The sequence below is a fragment of the Diabrotica undecimpunctata genome, chromosome 4, assembly GCF_040954645.1.
Source record: "Diabrotica undecimpunctata isolate CICGRU chromosome 4, icDiaUnde3, whole genome shotgun sequence".
Taxonomy (NCBI): domain Eukaryota; kingdom Metazoa; phylum Arthropoda; class Insecta; order Coleoptera; family Chrysomelidae; genus Diabrotica; species Diabrotica undecimpunctata.
The window spans coordinates 29,922,755-29,948,112 of record NC_092806.1 but is presented as its reverse complement, the minus strand read 5'-3'; the positions used below and the strand labels follow the sequence as shown (position 1 = coordinate 29,948,112).

Genomic DNA, 25,358 nt, shown 5'->3' with positions numbered 1-25,358 from the left:
TATCATGCATTGATGATATTAAAATTGTAGCTTTGTTTTTTCTGACCAATACCATTGTATGACCATTGTACACTCTTCTCTAAACCCATAAACACTAGAACCAGGTTCTCTCGTTTTATTGGCCAAAAATGACGGAGGTATTTCACGTTTGTTCTTTTTCAAAGTTGACTGGTTTCAAAGACGAAAACCAGTTGTCCGCAGTTATGTTTCTGTTGCTGCCAATTAAAGGTTTAGTTAACCGCAAGACTGCCTGTGTTGGTTTTGAATTTTTTTTTTTTTTTTCGGGTAAAAGACTTAAGCCGTCTGAGTCTTTGCCACAGTATACAGAGCCATTATTTTTATGCCATACTTCATGGCTTATTAGGACATACATTTTAAAACGGTACCTTCTCCTAAAACTGACAAAAATTTCATCAACAATTGTCGATTGACCTAGGCCATATGCGTTTTGACAATTTTCAATAAAAGAATTGAATATATAAGAAACTGCTGCTACTGCATCATGTTTTTTTCTTTCTTTTCGATCATCTGGATTATCAAAATGAAGAGCTGATAAAATGACTGCAAAACGCTTTTGATTTATGACAGTTCTAAAAATTTCCATCAGTTCCATCTGTTGCAAAAAGCGTTTTTATATTCTCATGGTTCGATTTGAATAACACAGAATATACGAGGAGTCCTATGAAAGCTTTCATCTCCCTTATGTCAATATCCTTGAGGTCATGTTTATTTGGATCATTATACTTTATTTTCATTAAATTCAATTTATGATTGGTCCACTGAATAACACATAATATATTTTCGTCAAACAATAACTGCCATACTTTTAGAGGATCAGCTTCCTCTCCAAGACTTCGTGCTTTTGTTTTTATGACGGGAATTTTTGTTACTAAATTATGTTTCCTTGTACGAGATACTGCTCGAACTTCAGATTTACACCACCTGAATCGGTCTTTTCCGTAGAAATATGTTTGATTATTAGTCTCAACTATATTTTCTTCCGAAATATTTTCTTCATCACTTTCCGTAGAAATGTCTGAATCCGTCTGGCTATCAGATTCCAAATAAACATCATCTTGTACTTGATCAACATCACTAGCGTCACTATCTAATTCCTCGAACCACTTCAAAGCTGTATCTTCAAAAGCAGCATCGGTAAAACGGATTTTTTTTATGGACCGGCCATGATTGTAACAAATACGCGACATTTTCAATGAAACAAAATGTAACTGAATCGAGACGTGCCGTCTAACAGACTAACTAAAACTGATTTTCGGTTATAACTTTTCCAAATATGCGTATTTCTTTACCTAAGTCGGGTCACTAATCTTATTTTTCTTCAGTGCCTTATCCGGTCATCAACAGCTCCGCTGAGGTCATCCCAAACCATTGTCGTAGATTTTTCAACCACGAGATACGACGGCGTCCCGGTCCTCTTCTGCCAAATACTTTATCCTGCATAACGAGTTGAAGAATTCGATATTTTTCTTCGTTCCGCATCACGTGGCCGAGGTACTCAAGCTTACGTTGTTTAATTAAATTAAGCACTTCTTTTTCTTTTGTCATGCGCTGTAGGACCTCAACGTTGGTGACATGGTCCACATAAGATATTTTTAGTATCCTTCTGTATATCCACATCTCGAAGGCTTCGATTCGTTTTTCAGTGGCTTGCGTCAGTGTCCAGGCTTCAACTCCATATAGTAACACTGGAAGAACGTAGCACCTCACTATCCGCATCTTGGTTCCCAAACTGAGATCACTGCAGCACAGCAAGGATCTCAACTTAATAAATGTCACTAATAGTCAATGAATAATATAAAGAATAGAAGAAGTGCCGATGGGCGGAGTTATTTGTACAGGGTGTTAAAAATTCTTTATGCTGTAGTGCTTTTAAATAAGCACTAAGGGTCTTGATTTTTACTTTAAAAACGGATTTTACCCGTTTTACTTTTAAAAGTTGTACTAGCGTTTTGGTGCTTCTTCAATTGTGAATCACACATTTTTATCCAATTCAGGATCCACTCTATCCGCTATATTTCATCCTTCATAGGAAGCAAAGAAGTGAACACGAAATTTAAAGGATGGGTTTGATTAGAGGAACGGAGAGTATTAACGTACACATAACTTTAAGATGTCCTTATTACATAGGTATTAATTAAAAGATAAAAATTAAAATTAAAATCTACTTCAAATTAAAAGTTTTTTGTTTTTGTTAACATCAGAAAATAAAAACCCCATTTAAAAAAATATAGCACTTAAATTATACATTTATTTCTTGGACGTATATTTTAAAGAGTGTCGGTGACAAACAGCACACTTGCTTTAGGCCTTTAGTGACTTTAAATTCATTTGAGGTTCTGGTTCCAATTTTTACACAACTAACTGCATTTTCGTACAATTTATATATCAATTTATATATTGCTCGGATATACGTCGAATCCAATCCGGATCTTTCAAGGACCTCAAACATTTTCTTTAACGGGACACTATCATATGCTTTCTCAAGGTCTATAAATACCAAGGTCTATAATAATGACTATCAATTCGTTATAAAAGTTCTTCTTAGATTCGCAATGGTCTACATCGAAAATATGAGTCACTCACTACAATTGTGGTATTATGGTATATCAGCACGTCGACCAACTCTATTTCTAGTGTTTCTATTCCCTTCATACCACTATTTGTATCTCGCCCTTTGTCCTTTCTACTTCGTCTCTTGAATGAAAGCAATTTGTAGCCTTCTTCTTTTAAGGGCATATACCAACTCCATACTCTTTGTACGGAGATATACTTTTATAACATACTTGTTAGACTCCAAAGTCTACTGATACTAATAATAAAACACAATTAGGTTTTGTTTATTACATATAATACTTATAATTTTTATATAAAACTACAAATTTTTTGAAAAAGTAATACAGTAAAACCTTTAAAACTTAATATTGTATTAAAGTCTTAATAAAGATATTGAGTAATCCCTCTATAAATTATTAAATCAGTCATCTCTAGGTGCTCCTATAAGGATATGTACTCAATCAAAGGATATGTATGTTAATCAAGTATTCTTAATATGAACACATGGACAATCAATGGACATATTCCGAGATAAATTATATAGAAGAAAAATCAAGTTTGTCAACCATGCAAAAAGAGAAAATCATTATATATTTTTATGTAGTAATATGTTACTTCAAGTGATAAAAGTTATGTTGGGTATACTGTAGCTTAAGTTCTATGTTGGTTGAGCTACTTTATTTTGACGCTATGTACCCAAATTAATTACCCATAAATAAAGTGGTTCCAGGCACACAGCTACCTCAAAAACATTAACAACACCGTTTTGAAGTTATATTTAAATGTTTGTAATACAATTTTAGTATATTGGAGCAGTAAGATGATATTATGATTGGATACACTTAGAATATTTGTTTCAAAGTAACCAAACGAAGGATAGCGAATTAGGATAATCAAGACATCCATCAGTTTGTTGAATACAGTAGTCACAAGTACAGTACACACAAGAAACAACACAAAGATATTTTTTAAAGTTCTGTTAAAACGTCTACAATCCATTATAAAACTGTGTATAAGTAATTACTATTTAAATGGGAATAAGCCACGTCAATAAACTTACTTTAACCTTTAATTGAGGCTTATTCCCATTTAAATAGTAATTACTTTAAAATGCCACAAGAAAATAGCTTCAGAACAATATTAAGAAACTGCGTATAAGTGTAAAAACAGTTTCATATAGTTTTATTAAGACATTTTAAATTAAATTCGTATCAATAATTAACATAATAAATATCTAAATGTAAATATGTATAACCTATAGATAAGTACTAAGTTTAATACTAAAATATTATGAATATGCTACAACCTATCGCTAATATAAAAATAAATGTTTAATTTATCCATGCATCATTTAAAATTTTCATAAAAATACCCTCCAACAAATCGCAGCACCACTCGAGTAATTTCCTAAAACTTAATCGTTCAATTCAGTTATTAATTGATGACATTTAAATAGGTAAGTTTTAAGACGTTTGTGCCAAGCTTACCTAAGAAACATCTGTTGTCATATATACGTCAAAACAAATATGTTGTTATATTTGATCAATTATAAATCTAGAAACCTGACAAAAGAGAACTGTTCCCGAGCAGTGGTACTATTTGAAAATGTTGAACTTATCGCAATATGGAAGAAAATCGGATATGTCTTATGATTAGTAAAAAAGTCTAGTAGATAAAAGTCATTGGTGGGTTTAGTGGTATACCCACATACAAGATCGATACTTGATGATAATGTATTATCAAAGTCGAACTTTGCAATCTGGTTTGAGAACTCATATAATTTTTCAAACTGTTTTTAAATATGATTCATAGTCCACATAGTTACAAAAGTGGTACAAGTACATCCAAAAAAATCAATGGAAATAAAAGGACATAGTATACGCATTTGCTATTAATAATAGGAAAATCAATAATAAGAGAACTAACCAAACTAGACTTTACAGTGATAAAACTTGAATAGAAATTTGAAAATCTTTAAATATGAAACGAAAAGAGGAATACCTTGTTGTTGAGCGAGCAAGAAGCGTGCTAGGAAAAAAATAATAACAAGGTTAACAACTGAGAGCAAAGAATATAGAAACTGATCAACACAAAATGTGCCCCTTGATTCAGACGGTGTCGGAAAATGAGCAAAGTTTATAATCCAGTCACTAGAGGCGCTAATAAATAGAGTCCGGATTTCTAAGCATAATGTTTATGGTAAATAATAAAAGCAGGAATATTTTCTTTTTAAATATGAATGAAATATGCAAAAGTTATTTGAAACCACTTTTGTATGCTTGTTTTATGTCTTTTTTGAATTCTTATTCTTATTGTGTGCTTTTTTTTTATATATAATCTTATCATTTTTGCATTTGACATAATTTTTATATGATTCTATTCTTCAGAACATAATCTATAGAAGCCTGTCGAAAAATATTAATTATATCGACAGTTTGTTAATTTTCTGTAGGTAAAACCTCATTGAGACTATAAATGTATAGATTGTTTAGTCGTTTATTGTTGCTTTTCATATATGCATTGTAGCGGCATTTATGTTAAATATTTGAAAATAAATTAAACTGTTAAAAGTCAAAACCAACCGTAACTGAATAGATAAGGGAATATAAAGAGTTAACATTCGAACATGGTAAATTATTTTGTAGAGCATGTGTAAAGTCAGTATTAATTTACAAATTATCCATATCAATAGGGTTTCCTTAATAAAGCGAAAAAAATTAGTGGAATTTCCTGCTTAAAATAAATACTATAAATATGTGTTCGTGTTTCAGAAATACCGGGTGTTAAAGTTTTGTTTATTTTCGTTTTTTGCAAGTAATATTAGAAATAATGCCGATATTTGGATGAAAATTGGCATTTGAGTTATATTCCGACATGCAAAATTTTAATGTGACCTCAGTATTGGGTTAGTTGTAAAGGATATCATCTACATCTCTTTTTAACTTTTCTAGAACTATCAATTTGTACGTAAGTGAATTTCATTTTTGTCAGAAATCCATCATTTTATTGTAGAAAACATACGTGATAAAAGTCCCTATGAACAATCATTCTCCAGATATTTCGATTTAAACTAATCGCTGCACTTTATTTTAAATTAGGGAATATTTTCAACAATTTACGGCAAAGATGTACTTGCTTCATATTCACGTAAAAGTAATATTCAACTAAATTATTTGAAATATTATTTAGAGAAAAACAAAAATAAACATTTCTGTAATATACTATCTCTGTAATACAGGATTTCCGGATGCATATTTATTGCATTTTTTTTAAGCAGCGAAACTAAGCAGGAAACAGCCTGCATTGATTCTCTAAGGAACTTGTTGATGTTATCATTGATAACAGATACAATGCGACAAAAAATACAATATAGTACAACATGTAAAAACATATTTACATCAAGAAACCCTAAAAAATGTTTACAAATAAATGTAAGCAACAAACAATTGTAAAATACTTATAATCAACTTTGAGATATAGCGGAAAGCAGAAATTTAATTTTGATATAGGCAGTGAAATGGTGGACTCGAATTCCCACTAAATAAACTGCAAAATTAAAGTTTTAACTCGTTTTTGGAAAAGTACTGTCAAATACATGTACCGGATGAAAGTATTCTGCGAAAAAATGTTAATTGCGTTTACAAGGAAACCACAAAAAAAAGTAAAAAGACTAGTGGGGAACAATTACATCTGGTTTGCTGTGGAAACTACTACAGATATTTGTGGAAGATACGTCGCTAATTTAATCTTAGGGGTACTTCACGAAGAAATCTTAACGAAAGGTTATTTAGTGTGCTCAAAAGAACCGTAAGCAACAAGAACAATACAGTTTCAAGATTCGTAAATGAAGCTTTAACAAATTTTTATCTTCCCGAGGCTGAGCCCACCAATAAAATAGTATTAATGCTTTCCGACGATGTACCATATATGACCAAAACAGCATCAAACCTTACAAGTGTTTTATCCAAACCTAATTCACTATACAAGTCTAGCACACGGATTGAATCGCGTTGCTGAGACTATGTGGCTGCAATTTCCACTTGTTAATGATTTGATAAAAAATGGGAAAAATTTTTTCATTGAAGCTCCGTTAAGGGTGCAACATATTATAATATTATTTATTATTAATCCAGTCGTCAGAGAATATTAATTTTGGTACCCCAAAAAAGATGCAAAAATGTTTACCACTTTTACCTCCGGGCTTCCCCCTAAAACCCCCCTCGTAGGGGGGTAAAAACGCAAAAAAATCTATTTACCAAGAATCTGTACACCGTAGAAAAAAATTTTTCAAATAAAAAATGTAGATGAGATAATTTTGAACAAAAATGTTTATAAGCGTTTTTGGTGTAGAATGAACCGTTCTCTTAGAAACAACGCTTGAAGCAACCGTCGATTTTGCATGTCTGTCACGCGCACGAAATCAATGTTCAATAAAATTTGTATCAGCTGGAAGGTAAAAATTCAATATCTTTTGATCCAAATGTCCTATCGACAAAAATTAAGATGCGTTTTAAAACTCAGCTTTTATAAAAGTGTTAAATAAATTAACGTGCCGTAAGTTTTTGCCATTTTTTACGATTCTTGTGAGATCAATAAAATTGATAACTTTCATTGACCAGTTGTAGTAAACTTTTCATTCTAGAGATCAATCTTTAAAAACTATGACACGAAAATCTAATTTGGAGTTGTGGTAACAAATATGAGGCAATTGAAATATGAATAAAAAACGCAGAATTTAATGTTTTACATTACAAACGATCACACGTCACAGAAAATGCATTTAAAAAGACTGTTTTAGTTTTGTTCTTTTGAAAAACGTACTAGTGCAATTAAAAAAAAATTTAAGATTTAAGTGAATGTTTTAGATTGTTTGTTGTGTGAACGTTTAAATCTAACGTTTTTAAGCATATTTGAAATATGTACCTTACATTTGTTGTTAAAACGCAAAACTAAAATTTCATGCTGTAGCTTTTAAAGATTGGGCTCTAGTAATCAAAACGTCATAGTGAGAATCATAAAAAATGTAAAAAATCTGAGGACACCTGAGGACTATTTTAAAATAATATCTGAAAGTACAACTTTGCAGCGCCCCAATATGGATTTCAAGTTTTACGATTGGAAAACCGAAGCATTGTCTACATTCAAAGCACTGCAGAGTTGGCACTTTCAGATATCAAAAATAAAAAGGATTTGTTTGACAATCATCTTTGTTGGCAATTTGTTTTGTTTGGCTAACGAACAATCATTCTCCAGATATTTCGATTTAAACTAATCGCTGCACGTTATTTTAAATTAGGGAATATTTTCAAAAATTTACATCAAAGATGTACTTGCTTCGTATCCACGTAAAAGTAATATTCAACTAAATTATTTGAAATATTATTTAGAGAAAAACAAAAATAAACATTTCTGTAATATACTATCTCTGTAATACAGGATTTCCGGATGCATATTTATTGCATTTTTTTTAAGCTGAGTGATATTGTTTTTACTACAAAATAACCAATCTCCTGGTCTGTTTATTTCAAAATTACCAAATCTCCAAATAGTTTTCTTTAATTATAAGAGTATTTTAATAACAACCAAGAAACTAGCAAAGAAAAACTAATTTTGAGCAATCAAAGTTTATGGATAACGAATTTTGTGGCTCCAGGTTTTACAAATATGTCCACGGTAAAAAATTACGATTTACGGCAAATTTTGCCAGGGTGGAGATTGGTTCTTTTGCAAATAGAGGTCTCATCTTTAACCCTTTGACTGCCAGGCGAAATTATAACAGGTTACGTTGACGCCAAAATTTTTATCATTGAAATCCACATTTTTTATAATTAACAAACGTATGGGAGATCAGTTAAATTTATTTTTGCAAATTTAGTGTCATTTTAGAAGAAAAAAAATGTGTGATAAAATGACGCACACGGCGTAGCCTAGAACAAAATGGTTTGTATGACGTGTGCGCTTATGTGACGCACACATTTTAGAGTGGGAACGCGTACTAAACTTCGCACAGTAAGACAGGTTTATGCAAGTCAGTAAGTTTTGAGTTACGGTTACGTTTAGTTGTATTTCGTAGTTATATTGTTTGCGAGTTTATCTTAATTTGATTGTATTTTTTATACTATTAGTGTATTAGTTATACAAGTTGGTATATTGTTAGTGTATCAGGACGATAAAATGTCTTGGAAAAAATATAAAAAACAACAAAAACAGCTAGAAATATGGGCAGCAGATATTGAGGAAAATGAGCTGGATAGGAGTATTGAGAGCGGCATGAGCGACGAAATTGACGATTCTGACGACTCGTTGGCGGATAAAAATTATTTCCCGGATATAACAGAAACGTCAGAAGATGAAACTCGTCCGTCCACTTCAAAACAAAAAAGAGAAGGTAACGGCTAGAAATAATAATAATTATAGGTAGATTTTATTATAAATATTTTGTTTTAGGTTGCCACAGCCCAGTAATATTTTCCAATTCTAAAGAATCGAGTTCCTCTGATACTTCTACTCCACACTCACAACAGCTATCACAGATAGACGAGGAATTATTTCTGGACGAACACAATAAAACATGGAGAAAGTGTTCTAGCAGAAATCAAAAAAATTTTGTCTATGATAACACTTACGGAATCCCCCCAGAAGTTATTGCGGATTTAACAACAAAAACTGAACTCGAGATGTTTAAATTATTTGTCAACGATGATCTCATCGACCTCATGGTTCATGAAACAAACCGCTACGCTGAGCAAGTTATTATAGAAAAGATTACAGATGAGTCACTAACTAAGCAGTCCCGTCTGAATGCCTGGAGAGATACTGACGCTGTTGAAATGCACGTATTTTTGGGTATACTTTTATGGATGGGTTTAGATAAAAAACCTTCTCTATCACATTATTGGAGTCGCTCTGAACTATATAATAGTCCGGCATGTAAATTTATGAGAAGAAACAGATTTGAGTTAATACTTCGAATGTGGCATTTTGCTGATAATGAAGTGTGTCCTCCAGAAGATCGTTTGCATAAGGTTCAGAGTCTTATTGATAAGCTAGTAATAAAATATCAGGAATATTTTATTTCCTCCAAAACGGTATGCATTGATGAAACGATGATACCTTTCAAAGGAAGACTAAAGTTCCGTCAATACATCAAGGGTAAACGCCATAAGTTCGGAATCAAAATATTCAAACTATGTGTCAATGGTGGTTACACATATAATATGAAAATATATTGTGGAAAAGAAATAACTAAGCAAGATGGACAATCAATTGCAGACAAAACAGTATTAGAGCTTATGGAAACTCTTCTTGACTCTGGAAGGACTTTAATCACTGATAATTGGTACACAAGTGTGAATTTAGCCAGGAAGTTCTCAAAGCAAGCTACACATCTCGTTGGTACTTTACGAAGCAATTGTAAATGTAACCCTAAAAACGTCATCAAAAGGAGTCTCGCTAAAGGTCAAATTTTTGGAATGGAGAGTGATGGTATTACAGTATTCAAGTGGAAGGACAAAAGAGATGTACGGTACACACCGATAATATGGTAGAAATATGTCAGCGACAGAAACCACTAGCGGTAGCAGATTATAATGCTGCTAAAACCTGTATAGATCTTTCGGACCAGAGAGCTTCCTATTCTTCGGCTGTACGAAAGGCTCTAAAATGGTATAGAAAAGCAGCTGTTGAGAGTTTACTGGGGACAACGGTTTTCAATTCATTGTTTCTGTATAATAAGAGCCATCAAAATAAACTATCTGTAGTAAAATTTAGAGAAAAGTTATGCAGTCAGTTACTCCACTATTCTGACGACGATCGTAATATTTCAGAGGCATTACCGGCCATCAGACATAAGCTAGAAGTGGCAAAGAAAGAGGGCAAAGTCATTAGAAGTCGCTGTAAGAGCTGCTATACCAGATACTCTCGAGAGCAAGGCAGAAATTATGCGCTAAAAATGGCCAAGACTGTTCGATATATTATGTGCCCTGTATATCCCGAAAAACCACATATGTGCCAAAATTGTTTTTAGACTATTCACAAAATTGCTTGACTACATTTATTTCCTTTGTTTTTTCGTTATTAACTATGCTTATTCCTTTTTGTGAGAAAAATGTAAAATATTTTTTTTTATTGAACAGATTTTTATTTTTACAAGCCATTTCTAGTGTAAGTTCTACTACGCCAGGGCAATTGAAAACATCATATAAATGCATGGAAACTGTGCGCGCCTTAGACACACAAAGCAAAAATTGATGATACTACGTGTGCGTCTTATCGATGCACACGGCGTTTAATACAAAAGTCGTGTGCGTCGATATGACGTACACGGCAGTTAAAGGGTTAATGTGATATTTTATCTCTTAAGTAATTGTATTTTATTTCCTCCAGAAGCAGAAATGGGGGGGGAACAAACAATATAAATTATGGTAAAAAAAAACAAAAACATGTAAAGAAACGCATCGATTGATCTCAACAAAGTGTAAATCATTAACCCATCTTATTACTTTATTGTGTTGTGGTAACAAGTGTTCTCGATATTTGAGTGTAAAATATACAATTCTAGACCATAGTTAACGAATAAAATAATTACTTATATCTACTTTAACAAGTAGTTAACCTAACAAGTGTACAACATAATGTATGGTGGTGTAAAACATTGAGCATTTTGGGAATGAGTCATTTTGAGTTAAAAACCTCGGTTTTGTAGATCATTCTTATTCACTAACGTTATTAAAGGCACTCAGACTTAAAATGTATTAGTATGTTCAGTACATATCTAATTAAAAAGTTTATTATTCTAGGACATACTCACAAATTTTCCAAGAACAATACAAAAACCAAATGTTTTGTCATCTTCATATCACCAGAAATACCACAATCAACAGCCATTTAATAATCACGAAATATTATCTTAAAAACTAACGATATATCACTTAAATAAAGTATATCTTGCAGTACAAATTTGGCACTCGTATTTGAACATTCATCAGTCTTTAGTAAAAAAATTCCTGGATGTTGAGAGTTGGATCAAATTTGATCTCGACATTGCCCAAGTCATTCTTGGCCTGTTGGGCTCCTTTTAATACTCTTTGTAAATTGATCTCCACGTCATTGCTAAACAAGGCGCATCTGAAAAAATGACTGGTAAGAATAAAAAAAAACTTTATTTGTGTATATGAACTACTCAATCGGACTACGTGAGGAAACATGACCAGCTATCTACAGTACGACTCATTTAGATTTGAAACACTCAAAAGCGTCTTAAATTTGAAGTTATTAACCGATTTCAACAAGTTTTTTTACATACCACAATTACTATAGTTCGTAATAAAAAACAGAGAATCTTTATTAGCGATATTTCTTATTAAACAGTTACTAAGCCACTGGATTTATGATACGTCACTCCAGTTTACGATAAATATAAAATATATATCCAAGTTGATTTTTAAAAAAATTTACCTTGCATCTCCAAAATGTGAATAATCATTAACTGCTTGGCCACATAAATAACACATTTTTGCGCCACATACGCATGTCATTTTGTTACATCCATTGGATTTTACAAATGACTTTTTGCAATTAACACATGTCCTGAAATAAAAAAAAGTTTAATAGTATTGAAATTTAAAATCTTTATAATGTTCTGAAGCTATTTTCTTGTGGCATTTTAAGGTAATTACTATTTAAATGGGAATAAGCCACAATTAAAGGTATTTGTTTAATTTACTAATGTTTGTATTTTGAGAACGATTTCCGAAGTGGAAATTGAACGTCAATAAACGTACTTTAACCTTTAATTGTGGCTTATTCCCATTTAAATGGTAATTACAATCTTTAAATGTTAGGGTGATAAACATAAAAATCTTTTGAAAAAATTTAATTTAACTAAATTAAATAAAGTTAGCAGTGTGGCATTATATTGTCCTCCTCGACATGTACCAAAACAGAAAAGCTATACCAATTTCTTGATGAATCAAGATCAAGATTGATTATAAGAGGCGACTTTAAAGCAACTTAGACAATCGGCTGCGCGGCTCAGTCTGGAGAAATTTTGCCGCCAGTCTAATACAAAGGATAAGAGCTGACGTAAGTATTACTTCATTTATTTGATAGCGCGTCGCCTTGTAGCCTACCGCTGTACATACTCGCAGTTGCGAGGAGCAACTTATATCGACAGATCCGTTTCAAAGAGTAACGAAACACATAAAGCCCTTAAACTTGTAGTAACTAAACGGTTTAATGTATAGGGACGTGAGAGGTATCACGTGATAGGATTTAACAAATGTAATACGATTGTATACTCGTACAAAAAGTAAACGTGTCAGTATTCAAAGGTGCCTTAGGTACATATCTTCGCTTCTATTGGTCCAATTTGACACGTAAAACGCGATATCTATGAAGAACGTGATATTTTAAGTGACGTTTGACGTAGAATGTGACATTTGACAAAGAATGTCATATTTATGTTGTATTTTGATGTAGAATTTGAGATGTGACAACACAGAACGTGACATTTATGTAGAATGTGATATTTTATATGACCTTTGAAACGAACGCGAAGCAAAGTACCTGGATTTACCTGATACACGGCTACCACAAACAAAATATCCATTACGGCGTATTCAACCTACACCATGGATGTGACATGTGACGTCCATTTATCAACCTAGACATCCAATTCTTTCGCACCTTTGCAACGTATCTCCCGTCATTTCATGATGCCAGCAAATATCTAGTCTCTTACACACAACTCTGCAAGGTACCCGGATTTACAATAACAAACAACATATTCATTTGAAGACATACTCAGTCTACACCAAGGTTGTGACATTGGACGTCCACTGCTCAAAATAGACATCTAATTATTTCGCACAATGTTATACACGGGTCTTCCGTTCTTTCATTACGTCCAAACAAGCAAACGTCTAGTCTCTCACAGACAACTTTCAGCAAGGTACCTGGATTTACGATAACAAACAACATATCCATCCTGACGTCTAGTCTGTAACCTACAACTCGCAGCAAAGTACCTGGATTTACGTTTATGAAAGAGCTCCTGAAAGCAACAAAACGATTAAAATACGATGTTCGGTACGATAGCGAGCCCAATCGTTGTCAAACCGTAGTCTTATAACAGTTGCGCCAGAGATGCTAAACCTAAATTATACAAAAATATTTAAATTTGTTATTTGATGCGGATAAATTGAAGTATTCTTCTTCTTTCAGTATACTATCCGATTATGAAACGTTGACGATCATACTGGCTGTCATGACTTTGAAGTTAAAACTGAAGTTAAAATTGAAGTTAAAAAATGTAAATTTAAAATTTTCTGTAACAATAAAACACTGAAAACTTTGTTTTCAAATCCATCAATTATTTAAAATTTTCTTAGTCTTATAACCCTTTTATAATTTTGATAAATCCTTGCAGAGTCATGATATATACTTCTAAAACTCTAATTTCACTATTTGGGAGAGTGAGTCATCGTTTGAAGGCGTACACTCACTTTTATTTCAACGTTAATTATATTATATTGTTTAAATATTATTGTTCAAAATAGGCCACAATATATTTATCTGCAGGTTTTTACTGAAGTTTCCATCTCTATATCCAAAGACCGTTTTCAAAGATATAAATTATAGTTATATTTATTTTATTTGTTTATTATTATATATTCATATATTATTTTCTTAACTTTAAAAACGGTCTCTGTAATAGAGATCGAAACGTCAGTAAAATAAACATGTAGATATATGTATTGTGGCTTATTTCCAACATTCTCCCTAAAAATACGGAATGCCACAAGCAAAAAGCCACAGAAAAATAAATATTGCTATCATTTGTATATTTGAAAACGATCTCTTTATATAGAGATCGAAACGACAGTAAATTAAACATTTCAATTAAATATATTGTTACTTATTCCTAACATTATTTCTAAATATACAGAACGGCAAGCAAAAAGCCATAGAAAAATAAATATTACTATCACTTGTATATTTGAAAACGATGTCTTTATATAGAGATCGAAAAATCAGTAAATTAAACCTATAAATAAATATTTTGTGGCTTATTTCATACAGTCTCCTAAAAATACAGAATGCCACAAACAAAAAGCTATAAAAAACAAGTAATTTTGCAGAAAGCTTACTGATGCCACCAGGCTGTCGCGGAAGTTACGCTAAAACGTCTTTTGACGTGACCCGTCCTTAAAGAGTTACACAATGAAATTTTTTTAAAACAAATTTTAAGACAGTTTCCACACCACCCGAGAGATATGTCTTGTGGCGCGTCACTTTGTTTTAAATGGGTGTTCGCCAAGAGCCATATTGTCCCATTAAATAAAATAAACAAAACACTTTAACAGTATAAAACAAAACAAAATAAAATCCTATTTAAACACAAACACTATACACACTTACTATGTTCTTCTCGTTTTTTTTTTGTTTTTGGTTTTTTTATGCTGATGTTCCTACTAAACTATTAGAAAATATTATTCGCTGTCTAAATCTGGAGATGCAGTGCTGCTATCGCTGTCATTATCTTCACCTGGTGTAATTATAATTGGCTCTAGTAAAACTTTGACATCAGTGTCAAGTTCCCACATACGATATTCTTCTTTAATTATGTGGCCTATACATTTAGCCCAGTTCTCTGGAGTTACATGGAGGATTGCTTGAATCAAAAGTTCTTTAACTTCGTTTAATTTGAGCGTTTTGTTATTGCGTGCTACTTTTCCTTTCACTTGCGCCCAGATAAGTTCAATGGGATTAAGTTCGCAATGATAAGATGGTAGACGTAGAACTTTGACACCATAATCTTTTGCAGTTTCATCCACAACATATTTAAGATATTCACTTTTCCTTAACCGTGCAATAATGTCAAGTAGTTGAATTTTGAGCATTGATACTTCGTATGCAATTCCCTTTTCTGTAAGCCATTCTTGAATTCTCCCTTTCCGCCATGCCGTCGTCGGTAATTGTTCTAGTCTGCGGCTCTGATATGGCGCATTGTCCATAACAACCACAGACCCAGATTCCAATTTTGGTAAGATTCTCTTAAACCAGCGCTCAAATACTTCGGAAGTCATTTCTTTATGATAATCACCTGTTTTTTTCGACTCAAATTGAAGCAAACCATCATCAAGGAACCCTGTATCACTTCCTATATGGGTGATGATTAAATGCCGTCCCTTTCCTGATGGAGCTTTTAATCCTGTAGACCAGCCTTCTATAAATGCTTCGCGTTTACTTTTGACATTTAAATCTTGCCAAACTTTTCTAACTGTATGACCTTCGTTAATCCAGGTTTCATCCAAATAATATATTTTGCGTCCAGTGCTGCGAATTTTTCGTATTTCTTCTAAATATTTTCTTCTCCACAGAATAATTTCATTTTTTTCTAATAGCATACTTTTTCTGTTGCGTTTTACATATCGAAAGTTCATTTCGCGCATGGTTCTGATTAAGACCCTACGAGATATCTTGGATAAAGAGTCATCGTTTTCGAGCTCTTGAGAAATTTTTTTCAGTGTTGGAATTTCACTCCGAAAATAAAATGAATGAATTTTTCGACGTATAATATTCCTTGCCTCGTCATCGAAAACAATGCTTTTCCTACCTCTAGTTTTACTTTTTTTCTTGCTTTTTATTTTCCGATGTATTTTTAAGTACACGATAAATACAGCTAACGGATACTTTTGTTAAACTGCTACAAATGTCGACCGCTTGGATAACATTTAATGTCATTTTTCGGCCGACAATTCCTTCATAAACGTTTCGTATCATTACCTTCTCTTCGGACATTAACATTTTCCGTCTCTTTTGCGGCTTTTCATTTTTGGAATCAACATCAGAATTTTGCTGTCTTCTCTTGGAACAACTCGGTTTTTCGTCCATTGTGTATTTCAATAATCTGTGTATATACTATATATATATAATAATTTCAACAATTCTGTATAAGAATATAACTAAAAATTTACTATAAAACGACAAACTATAACACTCTTATTATCAATAACACGTTTTATCAATACTACAATACAGTATTGTTAAAACAGTATTGACTGTCCTCGACGCATCAAGGAATTTGGATATCGGTTAAAATACTTGGGAATTCCAAGGTTGGCCAAATCCAAATTTCTAATTGATTCGATGCAGGGAAATTCCACTTTCGCTAAGTAAAACAAAGGATTTGTTTTACATAAAAGCAGGTAGATTTTCTCTCATCGGTCAGTCGAGCTTGCCTCTTCTACTGTAGACCTAGTCGGTGCTATTATTGTTCCTACTAAGTTATTGTTTTATTTCTGATTTCTTATATACCATTTTTATTTTAGCATTATTGTATATTCAGACCTTTTCAGGTTAGAATATTACTTTGATCTATATTTGTTCATATACTGATTGTTTGATATTTTAATTGGTTATTTTGATTGTTTATTTTTCTTGTATTTTGTGTCTAAGTTGTTCTTCCGTAAGTTAAGACCACTTAGAAATATTTATCTTGCTTTTTATATTTTATATTTTGATTTGTACTTTGTCTAAGTAGTTCTTTCCGGTAAGTCAAAGAACTCTTAGAAATATTTCTCTGAATATTTGACTTGTTATTTTAATTGTTTGTCTAAGCCGTTCTTTTCCGGTAAGTCAAAGAACTCTTAGAAATATTTTCATAATCATTGTTGCATTATTATTTCCGATATTTTATCTAAGATATTTTTCTTAAGTTAAGAAAATACTTAATACATTTGTTTCTTTCATTTTCTATTTTATGCTAAGTTGTTTCTTCCGTAAGTCAAGAAACACTTAGCAATATTTTCACATCTTTTCTATATTTGATTTTTCTTATTTTCTTTTATAAGTCGTTTCTTCAGTAAGTCAAGAAACACTTATAAATATTTGTGCATTTATTTTACTATATTTGATTCTCTTGTTTATTTTCTATTCTAAGTTGTTTCTTCCGTAAGTCAAGAAACACTTAGACATATTTCTATAATCTGTTTCATTTTTGCATTTCTCGTTTTATATTTTGAGTATTTTATTTTTCCACTCTAAGTCGTTTCTTCCGTAAGTTAAGAAACACTTAGAAATATTTCCATATTTTACTCTCACATTTACATATTTCATTTATCTATATTTCTGTCCTAAGTTGTTTCTTCCGTAAGTCAAGAAACACTTAGAAACATTTTTTTTTCTTTGCATTATATTTTTATACCATTTAATTTAATTGTTTACTAAGTTATTCCTTCCGTAAGCCAAGGAATACTTAGATCATTTTTACCTATCTGTTTTCCATTTTTGCTCTGTTACTTTTTAACTGTTCCTTGGAACCGTTACCTATAACAGATATTTGTCACTGGAACTGTTATTTATAACAGCGGTAGTATTTAACCTTTCTACCAGCGACAAACCAAAGATGGTGAATACCCGATCCAATCCCGGGGATAGGAAGAAGCCCGAAGAGCCGGCGATGGGTCCTACAGGCCCAAATGCCCCCTCTCGGCAACATGACAACAATAAGTTTACAAACTTATCACATAAAATATACTCACAAAATGCACTACCCATAGAAACGCCAATGAATTTCTTCGGCGAAAAAATAATAAAAACTAGTTTTACGGCATGTCTGGGTCCGAATTGTAAAACGGAATTTCCTCGCTAATTCCAACATTGCCAAACGATTGAAAAATAATGTTTTAAAATATCAATTTTTATTTTATAAATTTAAATATGTAACGAAACGAAACATAAATAAAATTTATTTCATTACAATTTTGTGCTTAATTTTTACTATTGAAAAAATCATGTTTGTTTGTATTTTTATGACGGTAATAATCACTGCGTGGAAGAATACAGGTTTTGTATGACCATAATTACTACTTGTGAACAAGAATTGGCTACACTGTACGACAACTTCTGGTCAAGTCTACTATAGAGAAGCACAAATAAATATACTACTTTATATATTCTGTAATTTCTTATGAGGAAACGGAAATTGCAATCGAGAAAACAGGCAGTTTTCGACATTTAAATTTGAGGATATTCGGCGTTTAAACTATGAAATCACTCTTCTAAATTGAAGGTTTCTACTATAAGTATACTTATATTTCTTGTGTAAAACTGATCGTGTTTATTCGTGATTGATTAAGGTAACAGCTGTGGAAACTTACTTTGTTATATAGATCAATACTTAATATAGATAATTACCTGGTCAACGCTTCTGTCATTTTATTTTCAATATAAGTCCTTCTCTGCACATCTTCGTCATATTCTATTTCGTTACACCTTTTAGGCACATGCGATTCGTGTTTGCACTGTCTACAAGACTCTTTGAGGCATTCAGGGTTTTCACATTTGAAAATTTTGTCCTCATCTGGTAATATTGTGGCGAAGTCGCAAAATGGGCAAACTTCTAGACCTTCGACGTTGGCTTTTCTTATTTCTTCGGAGGCAATTTTTTGAGCAAGTCGTTCAAATAATTTGTTGGGGAGAACCATCTAAAACCAAATTAAATACAAATATTAAATATTTATTTATTAAATTAAATAATATATGCGTCATATGGAATGTAACTTATTGTACACGGATTCTACTGTTGCCGGTCGCTAAGCCCCGCCTTTGACGGCGTAGTAGACAGACCTACCACGTGTCGCTCGAAATAGATTTTAGACTCAGTGCTTGTTTCCTCTTTAACTAAGAAACATAATAACCAGTGCCGGACTAAATGCTATAAAAGATGGATTTTAAAAGCACTTTAAAAATGCATAAAATTAATAGGCAAACTCGGGAGGTAATTTCGAATGTTTTTGAATTCATGAAGGAAGAAAAATCCTTAGGAGCGCCGCAAATTCCGTTCGACCGGCTGTATGAACGCGTTGTTGTTGCTACAGGTGTATCGGAACGAAGTATTAGAAATATCGTAAAAGAAAAAAGCAAAATAAATGCTGGTGAAAGTTCGTCATTCCAGTCTCCGAAAAAACATAGAAACAAAAAAAACCTAAAACTGACCTCGACGATGCCGATAAAGCTTTATTAAGAAGAATTATAATAAATACATATACCACAGATAAAATTGTTCCCACGATGCCAAATATTTGGAGAAAATTTAAAGAAACCGGTTACTCAGGAGGTATGGATTCTTTACGACAAGTCGTCAGATCTATTGGTTTTCGATGGAGAAAAACAAAAACAAACAGAAAGCTTTTGATGGAAAAACAAGATATTCGTCACTTAAGACTGTTATATTTACGTGCCATTAAAAGCTATAGAAAGGAAAATAGGCCGATAGTGTATATGGACGAAACATACATCCACGCTTCCCACACAGTTGATACTTGCTGGAATGATGACTCAAATGAAGGACTTAAGAGGCCAATATCAAAAGGACAACGTTTAATAATAGTACATGCTGGTGGAGAAAATGGATTTATAAAAAATGCACAACTAATTTTTAAATCAAATTCATTAACGGGAGATTATCATCACGAAATGAATTTTGAAAATTACAAAAAATGGTTAGTGGAAAAACTAATTCCCAATTTACCCACGAATTCTGTGCTTGTAATTGATAACGCCCCTTACCACAATGTGCAAAAAGACAAACCACCAAATTCGAATACCAGAAAGAGTGAAATGATTCAGAGCAAAAAATATTTACTTCGATGACGGTATGTTAAAACCAGATTTGTATAATTTAATAAAAGTGCACAAGCCGAGTTTTAAATTATATGTTATAGACGATCTTTTAAGTCAGCATGGTCATAGTATTCTACGTTTGCCTCCGTATCACCCTGATCTAAACCCCATCGAATTGGTATGGTCTTCTCTGAAACAACATGTTGCACAAAAGAACCTATTATTTAATATAAAAGCTGTGCAACGATGTTGTGAAGAGTTTTTTTCTGAATTTTCAGTCGAAGAGTGGAAGAAACGATGCGATCATGCAAAAAAATGCGAAGAAGAGTTTTTAAAAGTAGAACCTCAATTTGACGAAGTTGTCGATAATTTAATTATAAATGTAGGTGAGATTTCGGACTCTGAAACTGAAAATGAAGAAGAGGAAGAGGAAAGTGATTTGGAGTAAAAGTTTAGTTTGTGTGTGTGTGCGTGTGTGTATTGTAATCATAAAACCGCAGGTCAGGTTACGCAAGAAAAAACAAGTAGAAAGTAGTGTTTGTATCAGTATCTCAAGAACAGTTCAAGTGAGTATCAGATATGTCTACTAAGAGCTTATTTTTTATTAAAGAAAATCTTTTTTTTTGCTTAATTAAAAATTATAATACAAAAAATTATTTGGAATTTTTTTTTATTTAAAAAGAAATTGCCAGCTTTTTAGATTTTTAAAATAACTGTAACCTATTCTTTCATCACATATTAATTTAAAGCATTTTTAATTTGTTTCTTGTTATTTACATTACATAGAGTTTAATATTGATTTTGATAAAAGGAAATAATTAATCATTTTATACAATACAACAAATTATGCCTTAATGGGCTTAATCCGTCCTATCATTTCAAAGCGAAGTTCGCGCGTACAATCTTTTATCTCTTTATTTCGAATACTTTCTCTGTCGCACTTCGACTCAAGTTTGCGCATACAGACGTTGCTCCCACCGGCAACACTACGATCTGTGTGCAGTACAATATATTTATTTATTATGGCTTTTGAAAATAGGCCAATACCTATAGAAAAAACTGTATTGGCCATTATTAATCAATTTGAAAAGTTTGACTGTACCAATGGCAGATGTAAAAAATGCTGCCCATCAGATCAACCTCGCGAAAAGAAAATTTCTCAAGAACGAGAAATTAAAGATATTCAAGTTTGGGCACTGGCTGAAGCGATGCCGTGTTCAAGTAAACAAATTGCCGATGAAGTTGATTTGAATGCAAAAACAGTGAGAAATATTTTGAAAAGAAACAACTCCTCCTCCTCCTCAGTCCTAATCCCTTTTGGGATGTGGTGACACCATCAGGCCTTTACAGTTTTTGCACGATTTCTCTCCATCCTTCTCTGTACTGGGCTAGTTGTTCGGCTTCATGTAACCCTTGGTTAATCAGTATTTTTGTTTGATCTACCCAACGGCTTGGAGATCTTCCCCTAGGTCTCTTTCCTTCAACTCTACCCTCGACTATCAGTTTTTCCATCATGCCTGTTCTTCTAGCTCTCTCTCTCTCTCTTGTCGTTTCCTCATTGCTGAGGATCGTGATTTCCTACAATGCGGGCTGTCAATTCTCTCCATCTCTTGCGATTTTGGGCTGCTCTCATGGACTCGGAAAACGTCTCTCCAGTGGCTTTCTGTACTTGATCTGACCATCGGATAGGTGAGTGTCCTCTGCCTCTACGTCCTTCTACGTTTCCGCACACAATTAGTCTTTCTAAGTTGTCATTGTCTCTTCTCGCAATGTGGCCAAAAAACTTTAAAACATTTGCAAGACACTGAGAGGAGAGTCTGGTCTGAATATTTAGCTCTTCGAGAATCGACTGATTGGATCTGTGCTCCGTCCACGAGACGCGTAGCATTCGTCTCCAGCACCACATTTCGAATGCGTCAATCCTTTTCCTATCCTCTGATTTTATTGTCCATGTTTCGGCACCGTAACTGAAGATTGAAAAAAGAGTGTCCGTACCAGTCTCATTTTGAGTTTTTTGGATAAAGAGCGGTCCTTCCATATTTTTGACAGTCGACCCATCGCGTTCTTGGCCATCCCTATTCTTCTGCGAATTTCCGTATGGGAGGAGGCTGTATTGCTTAAGGAAGATCCTAGATACGTGAACTCGTCTACTTTCTCGAATTGATTTAGGGCGCCTGTTGTTTGGAGGATATTCGCGTGGTCCACAATCATGATTTTTGTTTTCTGATTATTAATCTTGAGCCCACACTTGTTGCTTTCGGTTTCTACTCTCTTTATCAGTCTCGACATCTCCTCTTCAGATGTTGCTATCAGTGTTGTATCGTCTGCGAATCTTAAGTTTGAGATCTTTTTTCCTGCAATGGAGATGCCGCCTCTCCATCCATCGAGCGCGTTCCTCATTATGTATTCTCCATATAAATTGAACAGGTCTGGAGATAGTATGCACCCTTGTCGTACACCTCTGCTGGTTTTGAAGGTATCAGATTGCTGGTTTTCAATTCTTATTTTAACTGAGTTATCTTCGTATACGTTTTTAATTAATATTGCCAAATGATCTGGAACTCCCATCTCATGAAGAACTGTCCAGAGAACTTCCCACTTCACACAATCAAATGCCTTTTGGTAGTCTAGAAAACAGATTATTATTGGAATTTTAAATTCGCGGGCCTTTTCTATGAGCTGCCGCATATTAAGGATTTGCTCTCTCGTACCCTTCCCTTTGACAAAGCCTGCTTGTTCTTGGGGAATTTGTTTGTCTAAGTATTGTTGCAAACGGCGTTTAATGATTCTTAGTAATATTTTGCTTGGATGGGAAATCAGTGAGAATGTCACGATAATTACTACACTTTGTAGTTGTTCCTTTTTTATGGATTGGTATGCACAATGATGTGCGCCATTCTCTGGGCCACTTTCCGCATCTCCAAATTTTATTACAAAGTTTCCACATTATGTAACATCCTTTGTCTCCCATGTTCTGAAGGAGCTCTCCCGTGATATCATCGCAGCCAGGGGATTTATTCTTCTTGAGGTGAGTTACAGCTTCTTCAATCTCGGACAGCAGAATTTCAGGTTCAGGGTTGTATGCGATGTTTTCGAGGGCTGAAGTGTGGCCTAGATTTACGTGTTCTTCCCTGTAGAGCTCTGAACAATTTTCCATGTTTCCAACACTCTGTCGATATCACTTATGATAATACCATGTTTGTCCTCTATTGCATAGTTCTTGGGTTTAAATTCTCTCGCAAGAATTTTCACTTTCCGGAAGAGGTCTTTGGTTTCATTTCGATATCCGTGATTTTCTATTTCTTGACAGATTTCAGAGATGTATTCTTGTTTGTCTTTTCGGCATCTTCGTTGAATATCTCTGGAGAGAGCTTTATATGTCTGTTGATCACAGGGGCCAACTTTAAGTTGCTTTCTTTGTTCAATCACTTTCCACGTGTTTCTGCTGATCCACGGTTTCTTCTAGCAATGTGTACAAAATACTGCAAATATCTCTGTTGTAATTGTTTAAGCAATCTATCATTTACTTTAAGTTCTTCTAATATCGATACGATATCTAAGAAACATCTACCATTGTTATAAACTCAAGAAATATTTCCTGATGATCAATTTAAACGGGTGCAATTTCGTGAAGTTATGATGGAGAGATCCGTTACACATCGGAACATCCGGTGTACGTTATTGGTCTCAGGAGAATAAGCATTTGAATGTGTCTGTGCGTACGCAGTATCCACAAAAGATGAATGTTTGGACTGGAATTTTGGGAGACCATATTATAGTACTTTTTATTGTCCATGTATTGGTCTTTTTTTCATTGAAGGCAATTTAAACGCAGTCAAATATCTCCAATTACTGTGAGATCAAATTATTCCTGCACTTCAACGTCTTCAAATTAACTTGAACGAAATTGGGTTTCAACAAGACGGCTGTCCTGAAAACGAAATTGTACAGGGATGAGTTCGAGCGAGCCACCAACTTGGAGGAACTGAAGGAATAGATAATTCAACTTAGCCAAAACATATCGGCAGATAAACTCAACGCCATGAGAAATGCGTTGTATAATAGTTTTGGTTACTGTTCGTTACAATTTGGTGTTCTGTTTGAACATTTAATTACCTAAGAATTTGGTTTAGAATTTCTAATTGTTTGGAATTATTTTTAATTTAAACAGTAATGTTGGAATTATTTTTTATTTGATTTCATTTTTAAAGAACTAATTTTTATTTTCACACCTACTACCTCCAAAAAATCTAAACGAAAATATGGTTTCAAAGATATTATTTGGAAAATACCAAATAATATCTTATTTTTAATTAAAAGACGTAATTTTTTGTAGAGTTTAAATTTAATATAATACACCTGTTCCTTCCTAATGCTTTCCTAGTACTGTCTTTATTTATTATGCTTTATGAAAGACCAGCCCACTATAAACCATGCAATACGCATGGCATAACAAACTAGTTCTGTTCTGTGTTTTGCTCATTACTACAGTGTCCTTACTTTGACGACTCGACGTTGTCTAATAATTTTGTGTGAAGCTTTTTTATTGTGGCGTTATAATGCAGTTTATTATTTTTATTGGGAATAAGGCACAATATGACTTTAAAATAAGCTTATTTTGATGTTCAGATTTCCAATTCGGAAATTGTACTTAAAATACAAAACATTAATAAATTTTATTTATATAAAACGATTTCCGAAGTGGAAATCAAATTAAACTTATTGTAAAGGAAAATTGTAGCATATTCCCAATAAAAACAGTAACCTGCCATTTAAATCAATTCGCCAAATTTGATTATCTTAAAACATTGTTAAAATGCTAAAAAGACAACAGGTCAAATAAAACCAATAAGTTTGGCAACGTTGAACCTCCCCTCTTTTATTATTTCCACTAATGCATTTTCGACGATATAAAGGGCGGACCTAATATAAAAACGTTGATGCAAAGCTGTTCAACACAACAACTGTTTTACATTGATATTGATCAAGAAATATGTTGAAATAAATATAGATATATTCATAGGCATCTAAAAAAACATAGTCCGAAAACTTTCAGGGTTCGATTTGCTGTACATTTTTCTGTGGTATCGGTTTGCAACACCCTGTATAATTACTTTACGTAATTTACTACTAATTAATACTTTGCTGAGTAACGG

General features: G+C 33.0%; 1 protein-coding gene across 1 annotated transcript in view; it reads right to left on the bottom strand.

The window, feature by feature from the left end:
• Positions 1–5,555: 5,555 nt before the first annotated feature.
• Positions 5,556–25,358, bottom strand: part of LOC140439381 (uncharacterized) — a 34,467-nt gene continuing 14,664 nt past the window's right edge. The window contains exons 6-8 of the mRNA XM_072529244.1: positions 18,775–19,064; positions 12,031–12,162; positions 5,556–11,700 (exon numbers count right to left, since the gene is read on the bottom strand). Coding sequence (XP_072385345.1) covers positions 11,565–11,700; positions 12,031–12,162; positions 18,775–19,064 — 558 coding nt within the window. The 3' untranslated portion in view covers positions 5,556–11,564. The remainder of the gene's footprint in view (positions 11,701–12,030; positions 12,163–18,774; positions 19,065–25,358) is intronic.